Consider the following 10,541-nt stretch of genomic DNA (forward strand, 5'->3'; position numbering starts at 1 on the left):
GTTTTTGCAAGTGTTTTGAGAATTTTTTAAAAATGGTTTTGGTTAGATAACAAAATAGTATGGAAACTTGGAAAACTCTAAGCTTACTTTCCTAAAATTATAGATCCATCAACCAAATTCGTTGCACAATTCCATTATGTTTCGATTTCAGTTCCATTAATTTCCATTTTCATATATAATTATTTTTATTTATTTCTGTATTAGAAAAAAAAAANGAAACTTGGAAAACTCTAAGCTTACTTTCCTAAAATTATAGATCCATCAACCAAATTCGTTGCACAATTCCATTATGTTTCGATTTCAGTTCCATTAATTTCCATTTTCATATATAATTATTTTTATTTATTTCTGTATTAGAAAAAAAAAAAAAAAAAAAAATTAACTCGAGCTTGGTTTTGAACAATGTAATGATTATCGAGCTATTTCCTAAATGTCATTAAATTCGACATTTTTTTACACATGGGTACTTGAATTATATCTTGTTGATGGATGGATTAAATTTTAAAGACAATAAAATATAATTATAAAAATTTAAAATTAATACATTAAATTTTAAGTTTTAAAAAATAAAACCAAATTAAAATTTCTAACTAATAATTATATCAATTTAAATTTGAAAATTAAAAATTAAATAAAAACTATATTCTAAAATAGTTTTTTTTTTTTTTTTTTTAAAGGAATAATCTGCATTGGTACAAGTAGACAATATAATATGGTGGAGAATCATTTATATTTATATATTTGGTTAGACACTAAGAAAAAAGAAAATTAAATAGATAAAAATTATAATATTATTTATTAACCTCGAAAGTTGAAACTTTGAAGAGCAGGGAAGAAGTGTAGCAGTAAAGCCGGAGTTGAATGCTCCACTCTCAAAGCTCTGCACTTTCCTTCACAAAAGTTGGGTTTCGCGTGTAAAGGAGAAGCTTGGATTACTCTCAAGAATCCCCCATTTTGTTTTTAATTCCATTTCTTCTTCCTTTTCAATCCCTATTTTGCTTTCCTCTTCCATTTCTTCTTCCCAATCCAATTTTCCCTTTTCCCTTTTCCCTTTTCCATTTCTGAGATTGTTTCTTTTGATTCGGTCAAATAATCTTCCGAAATCTTCTTTTCATGTCAATTCTGACTCCTCCTTACGTATTACGCTCTGTAATGTTTCAAATTTCCTTCCCGCTTTTGATTAAATTACACATTTTCCATTTCTTTTGCCTGTTCTTCGATCTCCTTTCTCGGAATCGCCACGGTGTTCAGTTTTATGCAATGAGTATATTCCATCATTTCGATTCTTAGTCGTTTTTTGTGCTCTTTTTGTCGTTCTAGGGTTTAACTTTTCTAAATCTGTCCTGTTTTGAGGTTTTGCAGTAAGGTAATTGGCGTTCGTGGTGGTTATGGGAGGTGGTACGGTCGATGTGGTTAGCAGTAAAGGTTGTTCGCGGCTGCTTTTTGGATTCTCATCGCCGCTATCGTCATTGGGAGGTTTGCAACAGCTTGACTCCATGTCTCTTGCTTCATCGTCTTCAAGGTCTGAATCGGTGAAAGCTTCATTAATCGGTCCCTTTACTGGACTCGTAATTTGCGTTACTGGTTTATCTAAAGGTTGGTTATATGCTATAAGTCTTTTCTTCAATGTTCTTATTCTTTGTGATCATCATTGTTCATGTGTATTTGGAGTTTACTTGTGAACCTTTTCTTCTGCTTCTTCTATTCGTCTTCGTTGCGGAGCTTGTAAGATGAAAACCTCTCCCTAGCAGATACGTTTGAAAACCTTGAAGGGAAGTCCGAAAGGGAAAGAGAAATCTCAAAGAGGACAATATCTGCTAGCGGTGGGCTTGGGCTATTACAAATGGGATTATAGCCAGACACCTGGCAATGTGCCATCGAGGAGGCTGTCTCCCGAAGGAGTAGACACGAGGTGGTGTGCCAGCAAGGACGCTGGCCCCGAGGGGGTGGATTTGGTGGGGAGGCTCTTCCCCGAAGGGGGTAGACACAAGGTGGTGTGCCAGCAAGGATGCTGGGCCCTGAAGGGGGTGGATTTGGTGGGGAGGCTGTTCCTCGAAGGGGGTAGACACGAGGTGGCGTGCCAGCAAGGACGCTAGCCCCAAAGGGGGGTGGATTTGGTGGGATCCCACGTCGATTGAAGAAAGGAACAAGTGCCAACGAGGACGCTGGGCCGTGAAGTGGGGTGGATTGTGAGAGTTGGGGAGGAGAACGAAACACCCTTCATAAGAGTGTGGAAACCTCTACCTAGCACGCGTTTTAAAAACCTTGAGGGGAATCCCAAAAGGGCCAAAAGGGAAAGCCCACAGAGTACAATATCGGCTAGCGGTGGGCTTGTGCTATTACAAAAATTCTAATTCTAATGGTTTTCAGCTTGTTTAATTAATTACTCCAAATATTGATAGTTTCTAAATAAAGAATGTTGTTGAGATATCTGTTTAAGATGTCTATAATGATGATTTGTTCATCTTTGAATAAGTTTTGCTGCAATTATCGATAATTTGCTTCTTGTTTTTGGCAGAAGCAAGGAAACAAGTTAAGGAAGCTACAGAGAGATTAGGTGGACAATACAGCCCTAATTTGCATCCACAATGCACTCATTTGGTGGTTCAAATATCCTTTAGCTTATCTTGGGTATACTTAACTTCGTTTCTTTTTTTTATATGATATTGGTTGGGCATTCAAACCCCTTTGGTAGAACTTTTATGACCTGCATCCCTACTTGTTTTGTACTGAATTTCCAGATTTTGCTGACAGGGTTCATAAGAAAAGATATGCATATTCTTAAAACTTAGTGAGGTATTGATTAATGGTGGTACTACGAGATGGCGGTTTGACTACTGTATTGGGAATCATAGCTGATGTACTAGTAATTGTATGGTTAGAAAGAGAAAATTGTAAGATCCTACCTCAGTTGGAGAGGGGAACGAAACATTCCTTATTAGGGTGTGGAAACCTCTCCCTAGCAAACGCGTTTTAAAATCGTGAGACTGATAGCGATACGTAATGGGCTGAAGTGGACAATATCTGCTAGCGGTGGGCTTAGGCTGTTACAAAAATATACCGCATACAACAACGGATTGGACTTGAATATGCATGTCCTTTTTTGTCCATTTTCTTAAGGAATTGCTTCTTATGAAAAAATAATGTATTGGGTCAATCTTTTTACACTCTTAGGTTCTATAATTTCTTCAGAGTGGTAGAAATTTCATAGCCTAAGTGATTATTTTATCGTTAATCAGTCGAGTATTGAAAGCCAATGTTGGTATGAATGAACACCTTGACAGATACCACAGCTTAGGTGGACGCAAATTCGAGCACGCCTTTAAGCATGGATCAAGAAATGGGCTATTTGTTGTCTCTCTTGGCTGGTTTGTAGATAGTGTACGGAGAAATGGTAAGAAGAAGCTTTGTGTGCTAACTGGTTATGATATTTTTCGTTTAATTTTTGTTCTCATGTATCATGGCTATGTTCGGGATGAGGGGGGCATACTTGGGGCATATAATCACCGACATAAATACTAATTACAACCTTACTTTTCTTTATAGGCTAAATTAATAAAAATACCCCTAAACTTTGTACTTCCTCTCGAGGAGTTACTAGTTTTACTATAAGCATTTGTGTCAGATGTATGACTGTTCTCATCTTTTACAGTAAGACTGAGCGAGTCTCTTTATAATATCAAGAGTCTCGGAGAAAATAGTGGACGAATGGATGAACTGAACCAACTAGTAGGGTCCAATGGTGATGGAAACTCCTGCCTTCCAGTGGGCATTCATGGAGTTGAGCAAAATGATATGAGAGGAGAATCTCATTTACCATTCTCTAAGCGAGATCGTGACAGAAAAAAGGACTCTAATCTCTCGGGTCAATCCGTGTATATTGATACCGACATTTCATCAGAGCTGCGACAAAAGGTAATCTTATTATAAACTCCATAGTTTTATAGCTCTAACTGATGAACACTAAGGAGGTGACTATTGGTGTATGCTAATGTTAGACTACATAAGTAATATGGAACTTCATGACCGTGAAGCTGCTAGTATCTGGTAGTTTGCAGGCTATCGAGGCTGCTAAGGGGATGATTGATTCTCAAATTTTTGTAGGTTATCGAGGCAGCTAAGGGAGTCGGTGCCTCGCTTGTCGATCAATGGTTTGCTGGTTGCAGTACGAGTCACGTGGTTTGTGAAAGGACTTCCGTCCATCGATATCTTGGCCACTCCAGCAATTTAGTTACAGTAAGTGGTGTTTCATTTGTGTGTTCATATGAAGCTGATTTTTTTTTCTATGTTTTCGTAATGGTGGACTTTTCTTGGACAGGAATTTCTTTTCAAATATATATGAGCTATAGTTTTTGCTCTCTTATATCATGTCTGTATTTATATGTATTAAGTGTAACAGTCCAAGCCCACCGCTAGCCGATATTGTACTCTTTGGACTCTCCCTTTCGGGCTTCCCCTCAAGGTTTTTAAAGCGCGTTACTATGGAGAGGTTTTCACATCCCTATAAAGAATGTTTCATTCTCCTCTCCAACTGATGTGGGATCTTACAATCCACCCCCATTCAGGGCCCAGCGTTCTTGCTGGCACTCGTTCCTTGCTCCGGTTGAGGTGGGACCCCCCAATACATCCCCTTCGAGGCCCAACTTCCTTGTTAGCACACTGCCTCGTGTCCACCCCCCTTCAGGGCTTAGTCTCCTCGCTGGCGATGTGTCTGGCTCTGATACCATTTGTAACAGCTCAAACCCACTGCTAGCAGATATTGTCTTCTTTGGGCTTTCCCTTCAATGTTTTTAAAACGCATCTACTAGGGACAGGTTTCCACACCCTTATAAAGAATGTTTCGTTCTTCTCCCCAACCTAACTGTCATAAAAGATAAGATTTATCTTTTGAGATTACTTTGTGTGTTCTTTTAAATGTTTTAGCTTCACTGAGATTCATCTGATAATTTCTCAGCCACTCTGGGTTCTGAAAACTGTGAATGAGAAACATACACAAAGACTTATTCACATGTCTGCCGACTTGGCTCGACAAATTAGTTCAACACTTGAAGATCTTTCTGCCGAAGATTCTACGGAGGTACATTTGACTTTTTAATCCTTTGTTGAGCATTTTATAACGTGGAAACATCATTGTTAGTAATTTTGATGAAGTTTCTTGCTATCTGGATTTCGGGATTGCACTTATTCTAGCTTATATCTCAGTCTCATGCTGATACCGTATTAATAGTGAACCGTTATCGTGCAGTAATCGAGATGCCAGTAAAATTTTCAGTTTAAATAACCTGAATTTACCCAACACAAAGCCAGTAAGCAACAGGAAAGGTCACATTATAACAAAATTAAAAAACGTACTTCTAACGTGAAAACATGAACTCCAGCTCTTGCTCATAACATAGAGCAGGAAATCTTTCTATTAGTGTTGTTATCTAGTGTATTCCCTTGTTTTTCCCCCCTCTTCTCAAGCTTACCGCTAGCAGATATTGTCCGCTTTAGCCCGTTACATATCGTTTTCAGCCTCACGATTTTAAAATGCATCTGCTAGGGAGAGATTTCCATACCTTTAAAAGGAATATTTTGTTCCCTTCTCCAACCAATGTGGGGTCTTACCATCCACCCCCTTGGAGGCCTAGCGTCCTCGCTGGCGCACTGTCCGGTGCCTGGCTCTAATATCATTTTTAACACTTCAAGCCCACCGCTAGTAGATATTGTCCGCTGTCAGCCTTACGGTTTTAAAACGCGTCTACTAGGGAGAGGTTTCCACACCTTTATAAGAAATGTTTTGTTCTCCTCTCCAACTGATGTGGGATCTCATAATCTACCCCCTTGGGGGCCCAGTGTCCTCATTGACACACCGCCCGATGCCTGGCTACCAGTTGTAACAATTCAAGTCCACTGCTAACAGATATTGTCCGCTTTAGCCCGTTACATATTGTTGTCAGCCTCAGTTTTAAAACGCGTCTTCTCATGATCTGCAGGCAAGAAATAGGCAAGGAGAAGATGCTAGAAATTTTAGAATTAAGGCAACCCAGGCAGAACGTGAACAGATGATTTCAAATGCTAAACTTGGGGTGAGGAAACGTCGTGCTTGTCGATTGCAGGTTGTCCCTTATTTGAATCTTATTTGGGGCCTTTCTATGTTTGTTTGATGTTCATGTTTGATTGTGGTTCTCTGCTTCACCTTCAAGTATCGTTGAATTTGAAAATCTATATTTGAAAATCAAGATTGAAGAGAATTATGGTATTTATCAGTTTGTTATCTTCTTTTTACAGACGTTTCAAAACCCAATACGTCCGTTAACTCCGAGTAGCCTTTTGGATTCAATCTGCTGGTCAATATCTGAGCCAAGTTCATCTGCTTCTGTTTACACAGACTCTTTCAGTAGTGAAGGTGTTAGTGAGCATCATACTCCAGAGTTCTTTGATGCAACAGGAGATGGCAAGGAATCAGAAGCTTCATTTGCAAACCTAACTCGTCCGCTCAGTGAAAGGTCGGATCACTTTTTATGGTTTGAGATCAATGCATTTGATCGGTTACCTCGTCAAAATCCCGTGGAACTTGTAGTTCGAGTAATGTTGAACTCAGACAGCAACTGAATTTTTTCTCATTTTTCACTTTCACTTGCAGTGAGAAGTCTGAAATTGTATTCAAAAACCATTACTTGACCATACTATTCCCAGCAGATCGTTTCTTCGAGATGGGTCCATCGTCAAGGACGTTTTTTAACAGCAACGGGTTCACATGTTTGCAGATTCTCGATCATATTTATACATTTTATCAGGTATTACTATGCCATAAGTTTCTTGTGTTCTGTAAAGATTTGGCATGTTGATTAGGATGGAGGTGAGTTAATCATTCTTACAAGAAACTGAATGCTTTTGGTTGCAGGAGAACATGTCGGATCATGAAATAGAGATGGCAATTCACACTGACTCGAGACATGCTGACCGACTTCGATCAGCTTACTGCAGTAGAGAAACATCAGAATCTGGTTATACAGCTTTCAAAAGGATCGAATTCTTGGGGAGCCGTAGAAGTTTTGAAATGTTGAAGCGTGTTAGCGTCGACAACAACAGTAACGTCTACGAATTATTGATCAGAGCATGAGACTGCTATAACGGACAGCGGGGTCTTCATTCGATCCTTACTGTGAGTTGCTCTTGCATCAACATATTGATTTTCATGCTAAGCTAATGTTAACATGTTTGAGAATTAAGTCTAAGCTTCACTGTTGAATCTTGTGATGTTAGTGCACTCTCTTCAACTTGTTAGGGGGTGAAGTTTTTCAAATCATTTCATCTGTAACGTAGGCTTTGTTTTGTTTGAGAATTATTTCAACAATAATACAATAAATATATATATTCGAATAATTGTTTCTCGTCGGTTGTAGCTTGCCATCGTCATCGTTCCTCATGGTTAATTGGAACTGCGATCTTGCCATGGTCGTTCCTCTTGGTAGCGTAAAGCATATTAAATCATTGTGAGGAACTACCTCTAGTAGTTTCTTCACTTCATAGTGTAATCGATGTTTTAAATTTGAAAGCTTGTTTAAGACCCCATCAGACTTGTAACGACCTCTGGAACGAAGGATTCTCCTTCGTTCAAGAGGGTTCGTCCTCGTTCTTTGAAGACAACAATCACTAGTGTGAGACAACGGTAGCAACAAAGTCAAAGACGACAATCACAAGACAGCAATTGAAACCTAAGTATACAAAATGCCTCTAGTAGTTAATGGAGTTTTGGTTTGATTTCCCTATATAACCTCGGTAATTTGATGCTCTTATATCAATACTATACTCGTCAACCCCTAAGCATATATCAATTAACTAATACATTCCATGAAAAGGTCAAAAGTTTAAATCTCTTTACCGGTGAAACTATCAACCCTAGAGTTTAAATCTTTGGACTAATGAGACTATCCGCCCTAAAGATAAACCTAAACCTGTGACATATAAGACTATACATATATTAATGACAAGGCTCATGAGTCATTAATAACGACTCTTCCTCGTCGTCGGAGTTCCTCAAGCATGACGAGAGATGCTNTAAGTATACAAAATGCCTCTAGTAGTTAATGGAGTTTTGGTTTGATTTCCCTATATAACCTCGGTAATTTGATGCTCTTATATCAATACTATTCTCGTCAACCCCTAAGCATATATCAATTAACTAATACATTCCATGAAAAGGTCAAAAGTTTAAATCTCTTTACTGGTGAGACTATCAACCCTAAAGTTTAAATCTTTGGACTAATGAGACTATCCGCCCTAAAGATAAACCTAAACCTGTGACATATAAGACTATACATATATTAATGACAAGGCTCATGAGTCATTAATAACGACTCTTCCTCGTCGTCGGAGTTCCTCAAGCATGACGAGAGATGCTGAGTCAAGCGAGCTCTTCTTATCGGCTCTGGCATCACCTTTACATTCAATACAGCCAGCATTGGGTATTTGCAGAATAATATTTGACAAGTAACTGTTAAATCCTTTTCTTCTCTCCGAGCCTTCGCCAATGTCTATTAGGACTCTGTATGAAGAACAAGGACTTGTTACAAAAATAAACTGGTAAATCAACAGAAGAAATATTTTGGAGTCGACACAGTGGTGCTACTCGATCGACTCTTGGGGCGTGTACGTGGAGGCAAACACAAAAAAATATAGTATCCAAACAGAAAAGAGAAGATGAGAACCAATATTCAACTAACCTTGATTTATTTTCTACTGTATTGAAAGTTGGCATTGGCCACTGCAGTTTCTTGCATAGTTCAAACAAAGTACTCCGTGGTCCTCCTTTCTTCAAGTTGATTGGTCCAATAACTGCAACGTGGGCAAAAATGAATTATAAATCAATGAAAAGGAGCTTGACTTCAATTCCTAAAGTAAGCTAGCAAATGAATGATATTAACTCATTTCTTGTCATGAATCCGAGATAAGGATTTTGGGAACGTTGCTTAGAAATGGTACAAGCCACAACATATCAGTAAAACTCCAGCAATTAATTAACATATCATCAATGTACAGCATTTGTGTAATAAAAGATTCTTTGTTTTTTCCCCTACAAATTCAAACAGTTGAAATCATCAACAAATCATCTAGTTAAACAAGGTTCAAATCAGTGAACTTAAAACTTTTTATGAGTTATCAAATTCTCCGGCGTTCAAATATATTCAACCAATGAAATCAAATTATGAGAACAGAAGCAAACCAGGGGTCTCGGAGTTGGGATCACAGGCATCTGTAGAACAGTTGATAGATGATGAGAGAACCATAGCAGCCTCTGCGCGAAAAATAAAATAAAATAGGGACCATCACCACCACCATTATACTTATCTTAAGGATTATAGAAACCAAAGAAAAAACCAAGTTTTTTGCTCCCAGGAAAATGACACTCACCAACGCAACTGGGATTTTGTTTTCTCTTCTTGGAGCCAGAACGAGAGTAAGAAATTCCTCTTGTCTGTTATCAGAATAGTCCAAAATGAGTACNGTATTTTTTATAAGGGTGTGGAAATCTCTTCCTAATAGAAGCGTTTTAAAAACCTTGAGGGGAAGCCCGAAAGGAAAAGCCCAAAGAGGACAATATCTGCTAGCGATGGGCTTTGGCCGTTACAAATGATATCAGAGTCAGACACCGGGCGATGTACCAACAAGGAGGTTGAGCCCAGGGGGGTGGACACGAGGTAGTGTGCCAACGACGCTGGGCCCCAAAGGGCGTGGATTGGGGGTCCCACATCAATTGGAGAAAGGAACAAGTCCGCCAGCGAGGACGCTGGGCCCCGAAGGGCGGTGGATCGTGAGATCCCACATTGGTTGGGGGAGGAGAACGAAGCATTCTTTATAAGGGTATGGAAACCTCTCTCTGGCAGACGCGTTTTAAAAACCTTGAGGGAAAGCCTGAAAGAGAAAGCCTGAAAGGGAAAGCCCAAAGAGGACAATATCTGCTAGAGGTGGGCTTGGGCCGTTACACTCACCGAAGGAAGAAAAAAACTTATCTAAGACGGAGGACAAAATTTTTTATTAAGGTCTATTTTATGCCACGATTAAATGTCCACTAATTCACCGGTCAGAAAACGAATTCAAGCCTTTCTTACCTTTGAAACTAATTGGAATAGAGAATATAAGTTCGACGACTGCTCTAAAATATAGACTCCATAATCCTAAAAGTTTTTCATAACAAGCAAGCAGTGTCAAATAAAGCAGAAATCTCTAACACCAAGACATCACCAATAGCGACACTTTCAATATACGAGTAGAGCATGCAAAGTTCATATTCCCTCCAGATAGAAAATGTTAAAAAGTGGACGACCCCCAAAACCTTTCCAATCCAAATAACTTTCATTTCTAAACAGAACATCTAAATTCTAATATTCTCTCTCTGTAGTAGACAGAAGTAAACGAGGATTCAAAGATTCTGGAGAAATATTCAAATTCTGGCTATTGAAAAGACATCATTTTACCTCAAGTTGAACTAATAAGCGTTGAGCAGCTTCTCCTCTTGAGGCTTTTCTGGTTCGTTCATATCCTTCACCTACTAATAG

General features: G+C 38.8%; 2 protein-coding genes across 4 annotated transcripts; one reads left to right on the plus strand and one right to left on the minus strand.

Annotated features, from left to right (window-relative positions):
- The first annotated feature begins 805 nt into the window (after nucleotides 1-805).
- Nucleotides 806-7,380, plus strand: LOC111785896. 3 transcript variants are annotated; one of them, XM_023666257.1, is made up of 11 exons: nucleotides 806-1,264; nucleotides 1,354-1,596; nucleotides 2,519-2,610; nucleotides 3,292-3,394; nucleotides 3,653-3,915; nucleotides 4,105-4,236; nucleotides 4,955-5,077; nucleotides 5,976-6,098; nucleotides 6,271-6,488; nucleotides 6,626-6,779; nucleotides 6,887-7,380. In XM_023666257.1, exons 2-11 carry the CDS (start codon nucleotides 1,389-1,391, stop codon nucleotides 7,103-7,105), a joined length of 1,635 nt encoding a protein of 544 aa, XP_023522025.1. In that variant the 5' UTR covers nucleotides 806-1,264; nucleotides 1,354-1,388; the 3' UTR covers nucleotides 7,106-7,380. The 3 variants fall into 3 exon arrangements, with proteins under 3 accessions (XP_023522025.1, XP_023522026.1, XP_023522024.1); XM_023666256.1 differs by having other exon boundaries at nucleotides 807-1,264; nucleotides 1,363-1,596; XM_023666258.1 differs by lacking the exon at nucleotides 5,976-6,098 and having other exon boundaries at nucleotides 1,363-1,596.
- A 719-nt stretch (nucleotides 7,381-8,099) lies between these two features.
- LOC111785897 (endoribonuclease Dicer homolog 3-like) lies at nucleotides 8,100-10,535 on the minus strand. The gene is made up of 5 exons (XM_023666259.1): nucleotides 10,461-10,535; nucleotides 9,397-9,460; nucleotides 9,209-9,280; nucleotides 8,709-8,820; nucleotides 8,100-8,530 (listed from the first exon to the last, which is right to left on the minus strand). Exons 3-5 carry the CDS (start codon nucleotides 9,270-9,272, stop codon nucleotides 8,323-8,325), a joined length of 384 nt encoding a protein of 127 aa, XP_023522027.1. The 5' UTR covers nucleotides 9,273-9,280; nucleotides 9,397-9,460; nucleotides 10,461-10,535; the 3' UTR covers nucleotides 8,100-8,322.
- Between the last annotated feature and the right edge of the window lie 6 nt (nucleotides 10,536-10,541).

Source organism: Cucurbita pepo, unplaced genomic scaffold, assembly GCF_002806865.2.
Source record: "Cucurbita pepo subsp. pepo cultivar mu-cu-16 unplaced genomic scaffold, ASM280686v2 Cp4.1_scaffold000812, whole genome shotgun sequence".
Classification (NCBI taxonomy): Eukaryota; Viridiplantae; Streptophyta; class Magnoliopsida; order Cucurbitales; family Cucurbitaceae; genus Cucurbita; species Cucurbita pepo.

What these genes read in the sequence shown, in the direction of transcription:
- LOC111785896 (XM_023666257.1), top strand. Translation starts at nt 1,389, where the DNA reads ATGGGAGGTGGTACGGTCGATGTGGTTAGCAGTAAAGGTTGTTCGCGG. An exon ending in CGTTACTGGTTTATCTAAAG is followed by an intron (nt 1,597 to 2,518) that starts GTTGGTTATATG and finishes TGTTTTTGGCAG; the next exon opens with AAGCAAGGAAACAAGTTAAG. An exon ending in AGATAGTGTACGGAGAAATG is followed by an intron (nt 3,395 to 3,652) that starts GTAAGAAGAAGC and finishes CATCTTTTACAG; the next exon opens with TAAGACTGAGCGAGTCTCTT.
- LOC111785897 (XM_023666259.1), bottom strand. Translation starts at nt 9,272, where the DNA reads ATGGTTCTCTCATCATCTATCAACTGTTCTACAGATGCCTGTGATCCC. An exon ending in TCCCAACTCCGAGACCCCTG is followed by an intron (nt 8,821 to 9,208) that starts GTTTGCTTCTGT and finishes CCCACGTTGCAG; the next exon opens with TTATTGGACCAATCAACTTG. An exon ending in ACAGTAGAAAATAAATCAAG is followed by an intron (nt 8,531 to 8,708) that starts GTTAGTTGAATA and finishes TTCTTCATACAG; the next exon opens with AGTCCTAATAGACATTGGCG.